General features: G+C 38.5%; 2 protein-coding genes across 3 annotated transcripts; both read right to left on the reverse strand.

Annotated features, from left to right (window-relative positions):
• Positions 1 to 309: 309 nt before the first annotated feature.
• On the reverse strand, positions 310 to 5,428 carry LOC141643889 (putative UDP-3-O-acyl-N-acetylglucosamine deacetylase 1, mitochondrial). Its single transcript, XM_074453255.1, has 8 exons — positions 5,240 to 5,428; positions 4,707 to 5,015; positions 3,923 to 4,129; positions 2,807 to 2,905; positions 1,824 to 1,888; positions 1,239 to 1,383; positions 705 to 873; positions 310 to 591 (listed from the first exon to the last, which is right to left on the reverse strand). Exons 1-7 carry the CDS (start codon positions 5,411 to 5,413, stop codon positions 829 to 831), a joined length of 1,044 nt encoding a protein of 347 aa, XP_074309356.1. The 5' UTR covers positions 5,414 to 5,428; the 3' UTR covers positions 310 to 591; positions 705 to 828.
• Positions 5,429 to 14,571: 9,143 nt separating this feature from the next.
• Positions 14,572 to 20,429, reverse strand: LOC141643890 (E3 ubiquitin protein ligase RIE1-like). 2 transcript variants are annotated; one of them, XM_074453257.1, is made up of 5 exons: positions 19,912 to 20,429; positions 18,358 to 18,477; positions 16,938 to 17,067; positions 16,695 to 16,853; positions 14,572 to 15,002 (listed from the first exon to the last, which is right to left on the reverse strand). In XM_074453257.1, exons 1-5 carry the CDS (start codon positions 20,295 to 20,297, stop codon positions 14,838 to 14,840), a joined length of 960 nt encoding a protein of 319 aa, XP_074309358.1. In that variant the 5' UTR covers positions 20,298 to 20,429; the 3' UTR covers positions 14,572 to 14,837. The 2 variants fall into 2 exon arrangements, with proteins under 2 accessions (XP_074309358.1, XP_074309357.1); XM_074453256.1 differs by having other exon boundaries at positions 14,740 to 15,002; positions 16,695 to 16,856; positions 19,912 to 20,407.
• Positions 20,430 to 21,379: the final 950 nt, after the last annotated feature.

The following is a 21,379-nucleotide window of genomic DNA, read 5'->3' on the forward strand; positions in this document are numbered from 1 at the left end:
TGAAGACCGGCGACTCCGGTGCTCCTATACCCCTATCGGATGATCACAACCACCAATCTAAACTTCCTAAGCTTCCCCACATTGCCATGGTTGCCAACTGCCGGCAACCGATAACGCTAGAAAGGGAGTTTGTTGTTGACTACATGGAGGAAGCGGAGATCATTGGCGATCAAGGTAGGGCCACGGTGGTCCATTGCTAGTGGGCTAGTGGTGGTTGGATAAGGTTTGGGTTATGAAAGTGTAACTAAAATAAAATAGAAAACAGAGGGGCAATTGTATTTTATTTTTCGCGGAGTTGGTATAATATTTCCCGAAAACCGCCCTTCTACATCGGATAAAATTGACAAATTTTCGACATTTCATTCTTTGAACTAGGAAAAAAGAGAAGATTAATTACAATAAACGCTTATATATGGATAACAAAATTGCGCAAAGAGCCAGAATCACGAGTGCGTCTTGAAGTAGTTTAGTTCAACAAAATACAGTTTTCCAAGGAATTTTCCAAAAAAGTAGATTCTTTGCTTCCAGCCAAGATCCCATATCGCTTGAATGCTTGCTGACGCCTTTGACGATCTCAAAATGTGTAGCTCCCTATAAATCGGAATATTAGGTTAGGAGTTAGGACAAGCTTAATATATTTCAAAGCATACTGGTGAAAATATTACTGCGATAAAAGATTGTTGTAATCACGGTAGAGCTTGTACCATTTCATGATAAAGCGTGCCAAAGATCAAGAGCCGCTTGCATCTTTAGATCAAATTCGAACAGCCAAAGACAGGTATTCTTCAGTCTCTTCGCCAGCTCTAAGCCTCTGATTGAGAATAGAGTTCAGCTAAAATTACGCAGCAAATCCGCGTGTAGCGCATGGCCAGCCTGTGATTAAAGAAAACAAGGACTGCATAGTGAGCTCTCAAAAGTCAAAACGTATGCTGGAGGTTACAAGAGGAAACAATTAGGCCAAACTACATTGTATTAAGGTAATCAGGAATTCGTAGAAGAAACTGTCTTTCAGTTTCATATAGTAGGGAATGAAATAGGACAACAAATTTGCACGAACGGAAAAAAGAATAATAAAAGGATTGACAATGAAAATTTGAACCCAATGACATCCTTTTTACTGGCAGCTGTAGACATCAAACCCAACAAAAACCGTGTCCTTAGCAGTTTGCCATTTTACCCGTCTACCGGTACCAACATTGAAAGACAATTCTCTCACACTTTCACACAAAGAAAATCACCCTGTAAGCAACAATGTGAGCCACTGGAACACCTTGACTACCAGACTTTGCAAAAAGAGAGAGATCCCCGATGAGATCCAGGACTTTATGGCGACAGGGTTCATCATCAAAACGCAGGGGTGGGTTTAACCAGCCGTCTGAGGCACTGCACATATGAAGAGGCGTATTAATTTCAAGAGAGATCTAAAAGACCTGGGTAACCCAAAGTTGCTGATTTCTGAAACGGTCTGTCTATAGATATTCTCTCACTTTTCTATAGCCTAGTAGAATTTGTGTCCGCAAATTTGCATCGATCAAATAACTGGACAGACTAAAACTCATCAAAGTACTGGAGAGGTGATCAAATGTGGGCTTATGCCAGACACTGGCCAGAGTCACATGGATATTTTTGGCCCACAGACAAGCAAGTTAGCGAGGTTGCAAGGAGTTAGCGGACAGGCCTTAGTAAAATTTGGGGAAGTGCATTGTCTATAACGGCTTATTTTGCGAGCAAATGGGTTGGGTTCAATGAACGGGAAGGCCCTTGAACAGATTATGGAAAAAAAAAAATTGTGGCAGAAGAACAGCCAGAAATAAGAGGCATACCTGCAGACAATGGCATTTTCCATTGATCCCCCTTTTATGAGTCCCATTTCACGCATTCGCTCCACCTGCCATTAAATACTAATTAGACTTAAAACAGAGGAAGCAACATACTAGAGAAGTTATTCACTTTAGACTGCAAAAAAAATGATGGGAAATAATATACTACAACAGTTGCATCATAAATGTGTACTCTACCACTCCACTCCTCTCTATCCAACACCATAGATCAATGCGAATTAGATCCGTATCATACTTGATCACTCCTATCCACAGTTTTTAGGTCTTTCTGCCCTTATCATGTCCTCAATTTTCCGTTGATCAATTTCCAGAACTTTGGCCATAACACATTCAAGATAAGACATTTATTAAAATCGCGCAAAAGCTTTATAATCATGTATTGTAAAACTTGTTTAAGGGAATAGACGTAGACTCTTTATCTTCTGTTGAACTCTCTTCTTTCACTTTAAAATGTTCTTAACATTTTTCATTTCTCTAACTCAAACATCCATACTTTGGACCAATCACACACCTGACAGGGGCCCTTAACCACCTGCATAGGACATCACTCAATTGTACTGACTTAAATACAGCAGTAACATAATCAAAATTTTGCCAAAATTAAGCTTATAGATGTTTGATAATGGTGTCCATAAAAACAAACTTAAGACACTTTTTTTTTTCTTGTAAGCTACATTCACCTCCTAATAATCGTCCCACTTATTACGCTTGGATGTGAACTTTTGAATTTTCAATTTCAAGTAACCATTATTTTGACCACAAATTACAATGTTTTCTAAGACTGTGCCCAAGCCCCCGGGACAGTTTTGTGGACGAAAGAGCATGATAGTATAACAATGTCCTGTTAATTAGCTAGCATCACATATTACATGGAAATTTGAAAACTGTGTCTCTTCATGCAAAATGAGCCACAAAAAACCACAAATATGATATGAATCCGAATAATTGTTTGGGGAAAATCCAACCTCCTCGTAGACACAAAATGTTCTGGAGGAAGCTATATCAGTCCTGTAAAATGATTTCTCAGGGGTGCAGGAGAACCACTGGCAGCCGATAGAAGGCACCTGTTAAAACAAAAGTGCATAAACATAAGTCTACAAACCAATTTCCCTAGGCCAAATACGTCTTTAAGAGCATAACCAAAAGAATTTGTGGGATTTGTCACCCCACAGAAAATTCCAAACACAAAAGCTGAGGCATTGGCTTATTGCCAAAAAAAATGAAGTGAATGATACTAATGTAAAAAGATATAAACCATCGAAATGAGGTAACTGACACAGAAACAGATGCGACAAATTTCAAAAACATTATATTCAACATTATTTACACTAGGAGCAACAAGATTAAGTTTAACATAATGGACACTAAACTATACTAGGAAAAAGAAAAACAACTTAACTCAGCTCCCAACCACATCCAAAGCACAATGTCCGTGTGACAACCTCTAACATATTCATCCATCTTTTCTAAAAACTAATTGGAGAAACATACAACTTTAAAATGGACACAATCAAACCACAAATCTAGGGAAACTATGGTCATCCGAGAATAGTGCTCACGCCATCATATATATGTGATCAAGTAATGCTCAAGACATTCTCCACCCAATTGACTAGACAGATGTCAACAAATGCTCAAATAGTCGATGTCATTATGCCAGCGTGCCAACAGTTATAAGGATGAACTAAAACCTTTTCTTTAGAAATAATAGCCTCTGCATCTCATTTATATTGACCGTTATATATTCCAAAATCTTAAATAGCCTAGTTTCAAAAGGCACGAGAGTGATGAGCCGCACCAAGTCAACTTGGGTCTGTAACGATAGGGCAGAAGGCATGAATCTCATAGACATGAGGCACACTATTTTGCAAACAAATTTACCCTTTCAAAATTAGATTTTGTGCTGCAATACTCTTTTTTAAACTTTAAGGGACTAAAAGCTAGGGACAATGTGATAAATAGAAGTGGATGATGAAAGAAAACGAGGGATAAAAGTAGGTCTAGCAACAACGATGATAGGTTAACAGTGATCCATTTAAATCAAAACACCAAGAAGCCAAAAGAGAATTAGCTATATAAACCTCTGAAAAATTGATGCCATACGTAATTAGAAGTTTCGATGATGGAAACGCTGCAAGAAAAGAGTCATTTCTCTTTACACAAACAGGTGCATTGAGAAATGGTGTCATCTTCTCGAAACTTTTACCCTTTTCATCAACGGCATCATCCAACCCCGCTTCATCTATTGCCTCCACCCACTCCCTTGCTGATCCATCCAAGATAGGTACCTGGCATGGCATCATTGCAGCAAAACGCTTCAGCGGTCACTACACTCATCTCATGAGTAAGCAACATAGAATCATATCAGGATGTCCAAGCATGTTATTCAAGTCTAATTACGAGTAACATGCCGATCTTTTGGACTAATATTGGCTACACTAATACTCCCTCCGTCCCGGTCATTTGTTGTCCTTTGGTTTTGGCACAAAGACCAAGGAAAGGAAAATGGGTCAATTACTAAATAACAACTGGAACAAATTGAGTGTGAATGATCAAATTATTCATCAAGTTCATTCTTAAAATAGAAAGAACAACAACTCACTAAGACACCCCAATATGGAAAAGGACAACAAATGACCGGGACAGAGGGAGTATTAACTTAGACGAACTAAACTGAAGTGAAAAGCAAAAATAAACCGAGCTGAACGGAAGTCAAATGCAATAATAAACCGAACTGAACTAAATTAAACTTAAGTTATAAGGCGTCACCTGACCTAAAATTAAGTCCAAAAGAACGGGGCCTAAAAACAGTAGCAATTCTACAGCATTGACAGCATAAACCAAGAGTAAAAACTAGTGCTAAACCTCAAATTCACGGTCATTCCGATCATCAGAATCGACATGAATGCGACAATTATCGACACCGGAAGCTTCCAAAGCAGAAAGAAGATGTTCAACAGTGCGAATAGTGAAACCATCCTTACAGAGCTGAGTACAAAGCGGCGATTCTCGAACAAAGTCAACGGATGCCGGAATTACGCCGGCGTTGACTTCAAAATACCGACCTTTTCCGGCGAATTCGGGCGATATTTGAACCCGAGTTTGTTTACCAGAATGTAAACCAATGCCTGAGATTTGTATACATTTGCTGATTGTTTTCTGCAGATTTCCTGTCTATATGACAGTATAACAACTATCAGAAAATGCAATTAGTCTCTCTTAAGACGGATATAGTATAAGACGAGTCAAACATTTTGTTAGTCCGTGGTCTCTTTTAGCATATTTGACCCGTATTAAGCTTGAGACGGATACTTCCGTCTAAAACAAGATTTTTGTGCAGAAAATGAGATTAGTGTTACTGAAATCATTAAATTGAAGAAATTAGGGTAATTACGTACTGATTTCCATGAGATAATGGCGGAGGACTTGAATGCGTTGAATGCTGCTGACTTCGACATTGAGGCTAACTCTCGTTCTCCAGATTTTATCAGTCCATGTTTTGCACTAATCCACTTAAATGGGGTGTAACCGAGCCGATTAAAGAGGTAATAATCAAGGGTCCTGCTATACATCGTCGACAAATTACTAAATATCGTCGACAATTAACGTAAATTTCCAAGTTTGCTCTCCATATTATAACTCCATATCCGTCTCACCAAAATGCAATTTCCGTCTCAAAACACAAATGCAAATTCCGTCTCACTAAAACACAAGTCACCGTCTCACTAAAATATTTCAAACAAAAAAAGAAGTCGGGTTTTGTAATTAACAACATGAACGGGAACGATTTTAACAACGATTTCAACAATGAAGCTAGTAACGAGGTTAGTTTACGATTTAGTTTTGTTAAAAATTTATGTTTTATTATCGTTTGAATCCCGAAATAGGATAGATGCCATGAATGTAGACGGAATTATGATAGAATTTGTGACGGATTTATATGAAAAAGCAATTGAAAAAAAAAAAAAAACAAAAAAAAAAAAATGGGCCAAGTATAGAACGAACAAGATAAGTCATTTTGGGAATACTTCTACATCCCGGGTTGAGTCGGCTCATGCGAATTTGAAGAGATGGCTGAATAGTGCGAAACTGGCAGTTGATAGCATCTGGATTCGGTTTCATTCTTTGATGGAAACGCAACATGTTGAGATCCGACACTTGTTGGAGTTATCTAGAACGAGGCGGTTGACGGGGATTCAGAGATTATTTTCCAGACTTTCCTATAAAATATCAAAGAATGCCATCATTGAATTGCGTGAAGAATTCGAAAGGGGTGCCAAGATGACGGAAGATGCCTTGATGATCGATTGCGGTTGTATAAAGGCTACTACACTTGGTTTGTTATGTGCTTGTTCACTTCATCGCATTGCTAGAAACGGATCTCGGGTTCCTGTTGATGTGTTACATGCATTTTGGAGGAAGTTGGAGTACGATGGTTCGGAGGCAATGCCGACTTGTGACGATGATCGATTGGAGGAGTTATTCGATGAAATTCGGAATGCAGATCTGAGTATGAGATCATCCATGTTCGATGCCCTTTACTCTCAGATACATCCGCAAGAGGAGGATGTAAACGAGCCTCGGGTGAACGAGAACCCTAGAGGACGTCCGAGTAGGGGAACTCATAGAGATCCGTCCGCCGTTGAGCATGCACGGGTTCGGGTTCGAGTAGGTACTCCGTCTTCCCAACGTACTCCGTCTAGTACCCCCCGTTCTACTCCGACGGTTCCTGTTACTCCGTCGTCTACTCCCCGTTCTACTCCGACGGTTCGTTTTAGTCCGTATAGTACCCCCCGATCCACTTACACCGTCTACCACTGCTACCACGAGTACGGGGAGTTTCGGCACATCGTATTGCGCACCTCTTGAGGTAGGCTACACCATTGGTCATTCGAGGTACTTTCCTTATCGTGACTTTTTGCCTTCATGGTTTCACGAGCATTTAGAAGCGTGGTTTAATCCTTCCGGAGACGGTCATTGTGGTTTTCGAGTTATCTCACATGCTGTTCGGGGTGACCAATCTCATTTCACGATGGCTAGAACAGATTTACTTAGGGAAATCCGTAGTCCCCTTTACCGTGAACATATTTATGGCCCAGGGAGATTTGATACGGAGGTAGCTAGAATTACATTTATGGATCAGATACCGTGTGGCTCGGGTCATTGGATGGACGGTTTCGATCTATATGGTTATGCTACGATGTAAAATTGGGTGATATATTGTATTTCTGCATTTGACGATCGAGAAAGTCAGCGACATTGGAATGGTAGTTTTACTTATTTGCCTTTACAAACACCCCCCCCGGAGTACGTACCCCATATGGTGTCTTATGGGTATTACATGCGGGAAACCACTATTTGCGGCTCCGGGTACGCCCCTTGTCACCTATGCCTCCAGTAGCCCCTTGTTGGGTACATGATGCAAACGTAGCTCATTATAATGGCCTGTATCGACATCAGTTTCGTGTATGGCGCGATTTCGCGAGTTCATGTTAGCTTTTATTTGTCCGATTATTGTATCTTTTATATTATATATCCGAATATTGTACCTTATATTTTTTTTTATTTATCCGATTATTGTAGGTTATTATCTTCTGCATCCGATTAAATGACTTAAAACGTAATTTAATTAAAACAATCTTTAAAACACAATTTGACATATTTTAATTAAAACATTCCTTAAAACGCGTTTTGACATAATTAAAACATAAACCAATAAAAACATAATTAAAACATACCATACCCCAAATAGCAAACCCTAAATAGCAAACCCTAAACCCTAAACCCCAAACCCCAAACCCCAAACCCCAAACCCTAAACCCCAAACCCCAAACCCCAAACCCCAAACCCTAAACCCATACCATAAACGATTATTACTTAAAACATAACATAATTAAATAACTACCGAACTTAATTATCTTCCGATGATGAAGATGACGATTCCTTATCTTCTTCATGATCTTGAATCTCAATTTCTTCAGGTTGGATAGACATATATTGAGTCAACAAATCATTCAAGTAGAGATAAAGAATTCCTTGCCCCTAAGACTCTACCAAAGACATAAGTCTGATAGTCTTGGGTAATCGATCACGGTGAGAATGCGCTCAAAATATGTAAAGATATCACTTTTCAACCTACGAAACTCCCACATCTTCTCGTTTAGTACTTCATCAGAAACAACCTCATCTCTAACTTCTGGAGTTAAAACATGATCCGGGTTTCCTTGTAAAATTATACAAAGGGTTCCAATTGGAGGTTCTTCAAGCATGTGCCATACAGTGTCACTGGGAACCACTGATTCAAGACGCTCAATTAGAATTGGTAAATTTTGAACAATTAAATCGATTCTTATTTGATAAACTCTGATTTTTTGAGCATTTGTGAGAACCATTTTAGGATTGGATGTTGTGAGTGAATAATTAGTATTGTAGTGAGTGAAGATGATTGGATGTTGTGATTTAAATTGACATAGAATGGCCTATTTATAACCTGTTAATTGTAACGGTTATTTTGAAAAATAACGGTTATTTTGAATTATAACGGTCACATTTGAATTGTAACGGTTATTTTTGAATTGTAACGGCTATTTTGAATTATAACGGTTATTTTGAATTATAACGGTCACATTTGAATTGTAACGGTTATTTTTGAATTGTAACGGCTATTTTGAATTATAACGGTTATTTTGAATTATAACGGTCAAATTTGAATTGTAACGGTTATTTTTGAATTGTAACGGCTATTTTGAATTATAACGGCTATTTTGAATTATAACGGTCACATTTTTCCCTATATAAACATCTACATAATGTTGTAATTCTGCACTCATCTTCAACCTTTTCTATTTTCCAATCATCTTCATCATCTTCCATTTTCTTCTTCAAATCTTTACTTATGTCAATATCATCCTCAATGTGGGGAACCCGACCAATTGAAGGCCTTGATTTTAAAAATCAAATTTGCAATCGTTGTCAAAGAAACGTTATCATCAAGATTTCCGGGTCACTACTAATCCGAAGAAAGCGTTTTTTAAGTGCGTACCTTGCGATCATTTTGTGTCGTGGTTGACTGAAAATCATTTAACAATAACAAAAAAGTTGAATATAGCATGTCAAGATGAAGGTGATGATGCATCAAGTGGAAATGTCATGAAAGAGCAAGTGATAGGTATAAAAAAGGAGATTTCGGAAATGACAAGGATGATGAAGTTTTATTTCAAGTGTATCTTGTATTTGTTTGTTTTCATTATGTTGGCCATTGTCATGAAGTAGTTACTATTTTCAGAAATGTATGAATTTGCATCAGTTGCTATGTATTCAAGAAATTTAAGAATTTAAAACCGTCATGTTTTTTGAAATAAACAACGTTCAAATAGTCAACTAACATAATCATCCAACATAAAAAATGTCTTCAAAAACGTACAACATAAATGAAAACAAACATAAACTAGTCTCCCGACTACTTATCATCCTCTTGCTCGCTATCAGTGTACACACCATCTGATCTACGCTGAACAACATCACCGGGTGTTTGACGAGGTCCTCGCTGACGTATGATATCCCCAGCCCTCGCAATCAATGGGTCGATGTTCTTCATCATCTTGCGGAAGAAGGCAAGCTGTTTCTTGTCATCCTTAATTCTTTTGGCCTCGAAAAACTGAAACACTAAAGCACGTGCAGTCTGCAAATTGACAAAAACAACTAAAACATTATAAACATTATCGAGGAACAGTAAGAAAGTTAAACAATTATTACAACAACTGTAAGTAATATTATTACCTCAGCAGGAATATCAAAATCATCATGTGGCGGGGGGGAATCATGGTGGTCGGGATCAATGATGAACGGGTGAGAATTCCCATTATACCAAGCCTCATACTCTGGCTCCGTCTCACCCGGGAAACTAACTGGTCTCGATTTACGAGAAAGCTGAACCACGTGATCCTGCCAGCAATCCCAAAGATGATCAGTCTCCGCAACCCCAACCCTAACCTCGTACCCTATCCCCGAAGGGGACGATGCGTTTGTCAATCTCATAATGGGATTGGGTATGATCTGCACATACCCAAACTGTCGTAAACACCGATCAGGCTGGTACGGCTCCGCTATGTCCATGAAACGAATACAACCGGCATACAAAGTACGAGGATGATACTCCTCCTGACGCGGCCCGTACGGGTCCCACCTAATGGAAGCACAAGTAAGCCCATCCAACAACCTCCGATACTCCAACAATTTCTCCGCATTTTGAGCGAAAGGACCAACGGATCTCCAAGAACACGACCGAGACTGAGTAGGGTCAATTGCCGAAGGTGGACCGGGTCTGAACATAGGAAAATACTCATAGATCCACGATTGCAACAAAGTCAAGCAACCACCAATAGTCTTCACACCAAAGACGTTAAGCCACCCCCAATCTGTCGGTACATGAAGGCAAGTACACCGCTCCCCAAGCGTAGTCGTGTACACCATCAAGCATCATACACTAAAGGAAACAACTGAGGACGTAACCTATCACCTGATTTGTCGACAAAAAGTGTCGACCCCAATACCGCAGCCAAAAACCCCTGAGCAAAAACAACATCACAATTAGCTCTCGCCGTTTCACAAACTGCATCTACCAATATACCCCCACTCTTGTAAATAGGGACCTTATTACTAGAGTTTAACGGCAACCTCAACTGGTCTGATGAAATCCCAAAAAAGCCACAAACATACATAAGGGGATCCGCCAACGTCCCGTCATTACTCTCCACCTTACAACAGTTACCATCAACCCGAACGCCTAAGATCTGCGCAACATCGTGAAGGAGTATGGACATCTCCCCAAAAGGCATGTTATAAGAACCCGACCCGCCACTGTCGTAACACAACTCCAATAAGATGGGTGTGCACTTTTGGGCCCATTAATTGTCCTCACTTAAGCCCAAAAGTACAAGGCCTTGTTACTAAGTGGTGGGTGGAATCCCTTATAAACATATCACAACCTCCTCAATTTCCCGATGTGGGACAACATTACTCTCAATAACTTGGGGTGTTACAATCTCCCCCACTTAAAGAACATAACGTCCTCGTTGTGCCTCCAACTTGACCGCAGCCAAGCCCAGAATCATCCCCCGCTAGGTGTGTGACCCGGGTACTCCCGACCACGGGCTCACCACACGGTCGCAGGGTCGCTCTGATACCATTTATAAGAACCCGACCCGCCACTGTCGTAACACAACTCCAATAAGATGGGTGTGCACTTTTGGGCCCATTAATTGTCCTCACTTAAGCCCAAAAGTACAAGGCCTTGTTACTAAGTGGTGGGTGGAATCCCTTATAAACATATCACAACCTCCTCAATTTCCCGATGTGGGACAACATTACTCTCAATAACTTGGGGTGTTACACATGTGAAAACTGTTGGTGTCGGGTTGCCATCTCTCAACAAAAGCAGAAATAAGGGGCATGTTATAATACTCGGCCATGGAATCTAATAGGTGAGAAAGACCAATACCGTCATAAATAGTCTGAACGGCCGGAGGGAGTTGCCAACAACTCAACAACCTCGTCTTACCAAACCGGTGGTAACCCGTCAAAACTGGTCGACCAACCTCATTAGGAGTCGCCCATAAGGTGTTGGCAATGTGGCCCCCGAAGCTAGGAATCACGAGGGGAAACCCAGGACCACCAGGAACACGATGATCGATCAACCAAGAGACATCCTTACCCGACTTCTTCTTCGGAGCCACCACACTACTAGAACTACCATCCGACCTCCGCAGGAAACGCCCCTCCTCATTCCGTCTACGTGGCACCCTACGCACTCGCTCATAACCCGACTCCTCCTCACCTATCACATCACCAGACCGAACCAGCTCCTCCTCCAACCGCTCATCAGTCCACGAATCAGTACTACCATCTCCAACCTCAGACTCAAACTGGAGCCCCTTTCGAGCTCGAACGTGACGGTCATTTCCTCCACCGGCCATCTATTCAAAAAATAAAACAAAGAATTTATAAATATAAGTTTAAGTAAATTAAAAATTTAAAAAAAAAAACAAAATAACCCGGAACGGGGTTTATTAATAATAATTAATTAATATTTTACGTAAACTAAACGAGACGCAACAAAAATATATTTACAACAACTTGATTACTTAAATTAATAAAACAAAGAATTTATAAATATAAGTTTATGTAAATTAAAAAATAAATAAAAAAACAAAATATCCCCAAAAGAAGTTTATTAGTAATAATTAATTTATATTTTACATCGACAAAACGAGACGGAAAAAATATATATTTACAACGACTTCGCCACGAACGACAATTATTATTAATAATTTATTACTTTATAACGATAACAAAACAAGACGGAAAAAAATTTATTTTTTTTTTAAAAAAAAAAAAAAAAAAGTAACGAGAAATTCTAAAACAAAAAGAAAAAAAAAAAAAAAAAAAAAAACTGAGGAATGGGCCAGACGAAGAATTCTTTCGTCCAACACCAAGCCCAGACGAAGGAATCCTTCGTCCAAAGGCCATATGAGACGAACAATACCTTCGTCTGGCCTGGGTCCGGGACGAAGAAATCCATCGTCTCAGCCCAGAAAATCGTCTTCCTTTTTTTTTTTTTTTTTTTTTTTTCGATTAATTGTTTCGATTATTCCGTTTGATTTTCGCGTAACACGACTAAATCCGATTGAAATCAAAGCATTTATCCTAATTCCGTCACTAATTTGGCATCTATCCTAATTCCGTCACACATTTACAAACTAAGCAAAATACTACAAAAATTTTTTAATCCCGAATCACATACCTTGTTGAATGTTTGAATTCGTGACGGAAATGATGCGGTCGATACGTTTGTGTCGGGTTTTTTTTCTTCAAAATCTGAGTCGGGTTTTTTTTTTCAAAATTTGGAATGTGATAGGTAGTTTTTGAATAAAAGGGAAAATATTAGGGGGAGTGTGAGGGAGGGGCAAATTTGGAAGTTCATTAAAATTGTCGACGATATTTAGTAATTTGTCGACGACCTTTAGCAGCCAGGATAATCAACCCGACCTCAACTCGAGCTTAAATAGGTTTGGGCCGTTTGGCAATTTGAGATTGAATCCAATTTGAGCCCGGTGTCACGAACGACAACTCACTTATACGCAAACACAATCACATACTTCATAGATAATTTTTATTTCTCATCAATGCAAAAAGTTGCATAATTTTTTGTGGGCCCTCTTTCCCTCTCCTTTTATGACATGAAACTGATTTCTTAAATAAGAAACCGGTTTCATATAAGGAGCTCTTTATTTTATAAATCAATGGATAAGGAGCTTCTTATATTTAAGACGAAAAATAAATATAATAACAAATGTTTAAAATACACTTAAAAAAATGATCTCAAGCAAGCTTTAAAATTAAATCATATGAAAACGATCTAGGTATTGTAATAAGGCATGAGCTGATACATTTTAATTTTCTGCCATCAGAAAAATTAAATTATGAAAATACGGATTATTATATTTAAGACGAATTTTTTTTGCATATTATATCCTTAGCTTAACTTGGGTTGTTTCATTAACCAATGCCAATTGTTATGGATTTTTATGACTACCATTAGTTTTGTTAATAAGATTACTAATTTAGGGGTGTTTGGTTGGAGCTTTTGGAATAGATTGGAATTGATTCAATCTATTCTAATGTTTGGTTGGAAGTTTTTGGAATATGGTTATACCCAATGGATTCTAACTCCATACCAGTATCACAATCCATTCCATACCATTCCAATACCTCGAACCAAACGACCCCTTATAACTTATAGCATTAGATGCGTAGGTATATATATGTTTGGATCAGTTTCACACTTAAATGATTTGCAAGAGAAGCATCATAATCATGATTCATCGAGTTAGGTTGGTGAAAGACAATATAGCTTTGTATATACATACTTCATAGATAATTGAACTTTCTACTTTCTTCTTTGTGTTGTTAAAGATCGAATTATAAAACCGAAATTTTTACAAACTAGTTGTATATTTAATTTCTTTGTTTCAACATACCACTAATAATAATATCACTAATATGCCTTGTTTGAATTGAGGGTAAATGGGGGAATGAATAAGGAAGTGAAATATAAGGTACATTTTTCATGTTTGGTATGAGAGTAATTATTCACCTCCTGAATCTATTACCCTCATGAAGGGGTAATACATTACCCACCCCACCCCCTATGGCTAATGTGATTAAGGGAGTATCAAGGAACTCATTTTCCAACTAATTAACTTCTCCTGTAATTATCACCCAATTAAAATTGGGAAATGATAATGGGTTGTATTTAGCATTTAATACTCTTCCAAATTTGGTGTTAATTTAGAAATTAGGGAATAAATTACACATGAATCAATACAATTAATGCATGTATTAAGTATTTATTTCCTTTATTAGTTGCTTAAGTGTATTGGCAGTGTGCATGTATTGAGTTGTATTTATCATTTCCCATTAAAATTTACCCCCGATTATTCACGGACTCCAGACAAGCCCTTAAAAACCGATATACCATCTCACTTAGCAAACACCGTCGTTGCCACTCCGCGAGCTTCTATTTAATGATTTCTACTTCCATAAATACAAACAACTAAGCCTCAACACGACAATAAACCCTATTTCAAATCATCATAATTCCCAACCACCATCTCATTTTGTTCAACCTTACCGTAAAACGATTTTATGCGAGACTTTCTCAACCAAAAAAAAAACATCAAAAATTTTTCTTTACTCATTCAATATTAAAGACCTGTTATTTACATGTTACAACTAGTAAATACAGCTGCCAAAAAAAAAAAAAAAAAAAAAAAAACTAGTAAATACAATGAAACTCTTTGCTCCGTACTAGGCACTCTAATAGTCTCTTGTTTTTGTTTCCTTCACTATGCTTCTACAATGAAACCAAAAACTCGAATTTCGAACACCAAAAAAGAAGCTCGTCCTCGAACGGTAAACAAAGGATTGCTAGCATGTTCAAACTGCTGCTACACTCCAATTGAGAATATTGTACTTGCAAACAGGGCATGCTGACTTGATATTGAGCCATTTCTTAATGCATGTTGCATGAAAGTGATGATTGCATGGTAGAGCATGGAGCTCTACCCCTTCCTCATATGAATCAAGGCAGATACAGCATTCCTTAAATACAAAGATATAAATAATCAATCAGCATAGAAAATAACTGGCAAATCATAATGCACACAACAAAGCCGAATGAACTATACAATATTAGAACTTAAAATAAAAATCAGCTGCTAATCTTCAGTTTTCTACATTTGCTCGAAACCTTTTGAAACCCAAAACCCTTCCTAAAGGCCTTTATGTTTACTCGGTCCAAATAAAGCCATTCAATGCGATATTGCCACAGCAACAATAGCCATAAGATATCTAGTGCCTCAAGACTCAAGAGCTTTCACAAGTAGCAAGATGGGAGGAACTTTACGGTAGCATGTATCAAGAACTAGACATTAGTTTTCAGCTGGTACTCCTCCACTTAATTCTACACAGTAATAAAATGTGAAATACCTTAAGTTCTTAACATGGTACAGGGCAACCGGGATCTATGCACACTACATGGTTTCCCGAAATCAATGAATCTAGCCATCAGTTGGTTATGTTTTCATAGCGGTCTCCGAAATCTATAAGCACACAAAAGGATTTATATGTCGTACATATTATTCTTTATTCAGAATATTCACCACCAAGCCTGTTATACATTGTATATGGGCCAATATTCGTTTGAACAGCGGTATTTAATCAAGGTTTCAGAGCCATCATGGCCAAAATGTGACGCAGACAAACTCAAAATGTGGTCGTTGTAACCTTCAAAGCTATTACAAGTCAGGTATTAAAAACCCTGAAAACTTAAATTTCATGCAGAAGATTTTTTTCCACCAAACACTTGTATCAGACTATTAGCAGGTGGGACACTCACACAACCTATCATCGCTAATAGGTTAAATTTGAATACCAAAAGTTCCATTCAAATTGTCATTATCAATAAAGTCGGTCCTTGCACCTTCAGTGAATCTTTCATAAACACCCCCAGTTGATCAATTTGAATATTTGATGCCTAATATAAGTCTGACTCAAGAAAAGATGAAATTATGAATTATGAATGCCAATGAATTACATTCATTAAGTTGAGCCCTGATCCACTGCCAGTTACAGAGTATACTTGGACATCATAATATCATACTGGTGTGCTCAACCAGACAGACACGTGCTACCCGAGCTTCAGACCCATTGACATCGTGCTGCTGCCCAACTCTAAAATTAGAAGGTTCGCAGACTTCACACTATAAGTGTGCCACCATACTCATCCATGGCGAGGTTTACGCACCTTTGAATCTGTGGCCTTATGTGCACCTAAAGGCTAAAGGTATGTTCTGTCTAGTGTCTAATGATTGTCTAGCCATATGAGTTTATTTAACTTACTTCTAACTGTATCCCCCTAATAATTGTGATGATGAAAAATGACTCACATCAAGATATATACCCTACTCTAACGATTATGATGAGATTTCATTTACTCCATTGGTCAAAATTGAACCCTTTTTGTTTGTGGCTTAAGCAACAAGGCTCACTAAGTCACTAGGGTACTCCTGCGTTATTGGGATGTACAGCAACAATTGTAAGTTGATCTATTACATAAACCCTAAGAAACCCGAGTTGAAGCACTTGTATCAAGCTCACCTCTAATAATACTTGGGTTCAAAAAAGCAGACACTACCGCGATCAGTAGCAAGAAATTGCACAATCACGTCAGCAACAGTATATTCACAAAGAAAAGTTACAACTTTGGAAAAAGAATATAAAGAAAGCACTTACTGAATCCTCAGGTAAAACAACACGTTCAGCTCCTGAGTCTCCATTACTGATATCCATAGGCACCATCACTCCAGCACCAACACTTGGCTTTTCCAAATTCCTATACATATGAAATCTGTATTTTGGGAGCACATTGAGGTCTGCTTCTGAGGAACCCTCCTGCTTTTAGCGTAAAAAAACATTGCCAATATGTAAAGATTCCACAAAAACTACACATTTAGTTCCGAGAATATAGTCTCATACTTGTCCAGCAACAGTAGGCACTCGATACGGGATTAGAGGGAACCATCGCGTCAAGCAACAAAAGAGGGTGATCCCTATGAAAGATAATATGGCAAAGTAAACATCATATGTCAGATAAGACATAGTCAACCTGCACAAATTTACATTAAACACTGTTATAGCTGACTGCCTGACTAATAAGGGTACTACAATCTTAACTTTAATAACAAAAAAGTAAGCTAAAGCACAGCATTTTTCTAGTTAACTACTGTAAATTTCTGACTGTCATATAACACTATATGAAAAGAAGCAACGAAGCATGTATGCCTGTATAGTGAGGTGGCTCAGACGAAGTACCACTACCAAGCAAGTAAGAAAACAAAACGGAAGGTGTTCTAAAAAAAATTATATAATAGACACTGACATTCTCCTGAAAAAAGCGATTGTGGAAGTACAAAGCCGCAGAGTCCTCCATGCTAACTAGGTGAGAGTCCAGTAGAAACCTTGGAAAAGTTGAAAGCACGTTTTGTGTTATCCAATAAAGATGCTATATAAGCAATTCAACCCCTAATGCACTTCATAGATTATGCATTAGAATGAAACCAAACACCCCGCCATCCAAGGAAATTCAACAGTTTTGCTCCTAGGCGTTTACCATGTCCCGTAGACACCGAACATGAACACAACCACGTGTCTCTACAACTACAGTCAAGCTATGCTTAAGGTGCTCCTCTCAATACACCTCTTCTTAGCCACACTGACATTGCAGAAAAAGGTAATAACGCGCTGGGGTATGCTATGTGAGCCTCATGGTAGGTTGGCACGTAGGGACTGCATAGAGTATGATAATAAATATTTATATTCAGTATTTTTTACAGGTGAGAGTACTAAGGGATACCAAAGGGTTGACAACTTGACACACATTACATAAAAGATAGTGTGATGATAAAGATTTTAAGGAATGAGAGAGGTTAACTAAGGCCATCACCAACAACATTACCCCAACGCCTCAATGGCTCCCCCTAATTGCGGAGTAAAGAGGTCGGATGTATACAGTCTTACCCTTGTGTTAGCAACACAAAAAGACTGTTTCCCAATGGGGAACTAAGGCCAGCATGAAGGAAAAATAATTTGGGGTGAGCTACCGAGCTATCATGATTGTTAAGTGGAACCATTTCTGAAATGAGGTAAAAAAAAAAAAGGAAGAAGAAAGAGGGAGGCAAGAGTACAGCAAATTGAAACAAACTGTAACAGCCCAGACAAAACATAAATGAATAGAAAAATGAAAAGCCAAGCCAAAAGGCCAAAAAAAATTCCTACCACGTAGCAACAAGCCAACAAGGTCAATGGGAACACACATATATATATTTAAATGAGAGTTTGTAAACCTATTCTGTACTGGGAATACTGAATTCATGTCTGAAAATGAAGGAGAGCATACCCATACAGCTTTGGAGCATTTTGCTCAAGTAGCTTGCCACCAGATTCTACCCAATAGAGGCCAACACCCGTCCAAACAAACGATGCCATGATGTTCAAGGAGTCACATCGATAAGCAAAGCTGATCCATGAACGCACAAGTAAAAAATAGTATGAATGAACTATCAAAAAACAAACTGTGAGTCTGTGACAGACCAAACAACAATGAACCTGGTACACAAGCTGATGGAAACATAAAAATGTAAAATATGGTGAAAATCCTTCTCAGCAGCACAAGTTTATACACACAATTATGATAAGGCATTGATGCACTCACTTTCAGACTCTCAGTAAGAAGCTAAGAACATGAATAGACAGGTCTGCAACATTTTAATAAGGGCCCACTAGCTTCAGGAATCAAGTGAATCAAGTTTCAATATAGCCTAAAATTAATTTTCTTTAAAGAACTGACTTTCAGTTAACTACTAAAAGGACAAGTTATGACTATTTCAATGCAATATTGCATTGAGAAGCACACTAGTTCTTCATGAGTAGGATGAAGGGTGAAAAGGGTCCAAAGTGATAAAGTGCTTCCTTACATACTTGTGTCGAGTTTACATTTAGGGCTCGCTTGAGATTGAGGGATTATTAACCGAGTAATATAGCTTTCAACAGGAAAAAAACAGGATGATATTGATGGTTGATGGTGGAATAATTACCCCGATATGGAGTAATACATAACTTAGATGGGAGGAGGGTAACTATTCCCCTCTTAATGGAGCAATAATTGCACTCTCTTCCTCATTTCTACCTTCCACCACCATCACATTCCTCCATTTTCGAGTTCATCAAAGCTCTATTACCCGAATGACAATTACCTCCCTCATATGCGAACCTCTTAGGGTGTGTTTGGATTGAGTGATTTGGAGGGAAAAGAAAGGGAGGGAGAGTATGGGATTTAAACTCCCTTGTTTGGATAGCAAATAAGGGTGGAGGGAAATGGAGGGGGAGAGATTTGGAGGGATACATTTTCCCTCCTCCAAGGCATATCAAAATCTCTCCACAATAGGCAAGATTTGGAAGGAAATTGTATTCAAACACCCACTCCCCATTTGCCCTCCCCTTCCCTTACCTCCCTTTCTCTTCCCTCCTTCCCCCTCCCCTCCCTTCCCCTCCACTTTTGCTATCCAAACACACCCTTAGGGTGCGTTTAGATAGCAAAAAAGGAGGGAAAGGGGATAGGAGGGAAAGGAAAGGAAGGGAAGGGGAGTGAAAATGGAGGAGGTGATTTTCCCTCCAAATCTTGCCTATATTGGTGGGGAAATAATTTGCCTTGTAGGAGGGAAATGGAGGGATCCATTTTCCTTCCCCTCCAAATCCCATTACCTTCATTTTGCTATCCAAACAAAAGTAACAACAATCAAAAAACCCTAAAATTGCCAACACAATTAAGGTAAAAGTAGTTATTTTAGAGGTATCCATGTCAATTACGAGTATATACTTATGTAAAACCGCATTACACAAGTATTAGCGAAAATCAAAACCAAATCAAGTTGATTAATCAATTAATCCTCACCTCCCCTGTGCCAAACTTCCAAAAAAATCAGCAGCAGGAGCAGTATCGTTAGCAGCCTCCAAATCAATCAATCTCGTCCTCGTCCTCCTCCTCGACACACGAGAATACTCAAACCAAATCGAAATCACATGAACCAAACACTGGACAGCATACACGCCAACCCAAACCCTAACCGGAACATTAGGACTTTCAGCCGCGGTAAAAACCAACACCAACACCGACACCGCAACGATAATCGTATTAAAAATAGTTTCGACAGTGACCACCTTCTTGGTGTACTCCTTGTCAACCAAATCACGGGCTTCCCCCTCCCTGACCGGCAATAAGCAGCAACTCAACGCCGCACGTTTTAATAGGACTGACAGTGTCGAATTCATCATCACCATTGTTGCCAAACTATAAGGTTCCTTAATCCCTAATCCCTTAATCCCTAAATTGTAAGGAATGTGAACAGAACACCAAAGTTGTATTTATGCTAATTTGGCGGGAATGCGTGTGTTTGTGTTTGAGTCTACTCTGGTTTCTCAAGCTAGGGCTAGTTTTCGATTTTTTATTTTTTTTTTGGGGGGGGGGGTTGACTGTGACTCCAGAGTATCTCATATTCAATTTCATTCTGATACTGAATGGAACTTAATCAGTGGCGAATCTACGATTTATGAAATTTGGGTGTTTAATAAAATTTATAGCATAAAAAACCTTCAAAAATATAGTTAATATAGTTACTTGAATGAGGCCCTGAGGGTGTGTATCGAACCCGGATTGCTCTAACCATAAGTGGAAGAGTGCTTCTACCATTGAGCCACAAAGGCTCTGTTTGGTAAACAACGGATTAATTTCAGCATAAGCAGATTTTTATCAGAAGGTTTGACTAGCATATTATAATTAGCAGAATTAATTTGAGTGTTTGGTAAATGGCAGATTACGATTAGTAGATTGTTAGTTTTCTTTGTAAAATGGAGAAAAATTTCCTATTTTACAATATGCTAACCAATATACTAGGGTAAGCAGCATATTGTAAAACAGCATATTGACCCCAAATATGCTGTTTCAATATGCTGTTTACCAAACACTAAAATTAGCATATTGATTGGTCAAACATGCTAAAACCCTTGAATATGCTAAAAATTGGCCAATATGCCGTTTACCAAACAGCGCCAAAATCTTGATGAAATATAAGCTCACAGACAAATATATATACTGTTTTTCAAAATTAATGGGTGTGAGGGTTCACCCCATCACACCTTATAAATCCGCCCATGAACTTAATGGGTAGATTTTTTTCATGTTTTGTTTTTTCATTCACAAGAGTGAGAAATCGATATCTGACCACTTGTTGTCGAGAGTCTACTTTGGGGACTTGGTAGGTTGTATAATTGTATTTAGATTCGAGTTAATTTTGGATCTCAACTCCTGAATTAGACTTGTCTAACCGGATTGTTTTATGTCCGACTTGATCCTGTTAGGTGTA

This window comes from Silene latifolia, chromosome 2 (assembly GCF_048544455.1).
Source record: "Silene latifolia isolate original U9 population chromosome 2, ASM4854445v1, whole genome shotgun sequence".
Lineage (NCBI taxonomy): Eukaryota > Viridiplantae > Streptophyta > Magnoliopsida > Caryophyllales > Caryophyllaceae > Silene > Silene latifolia.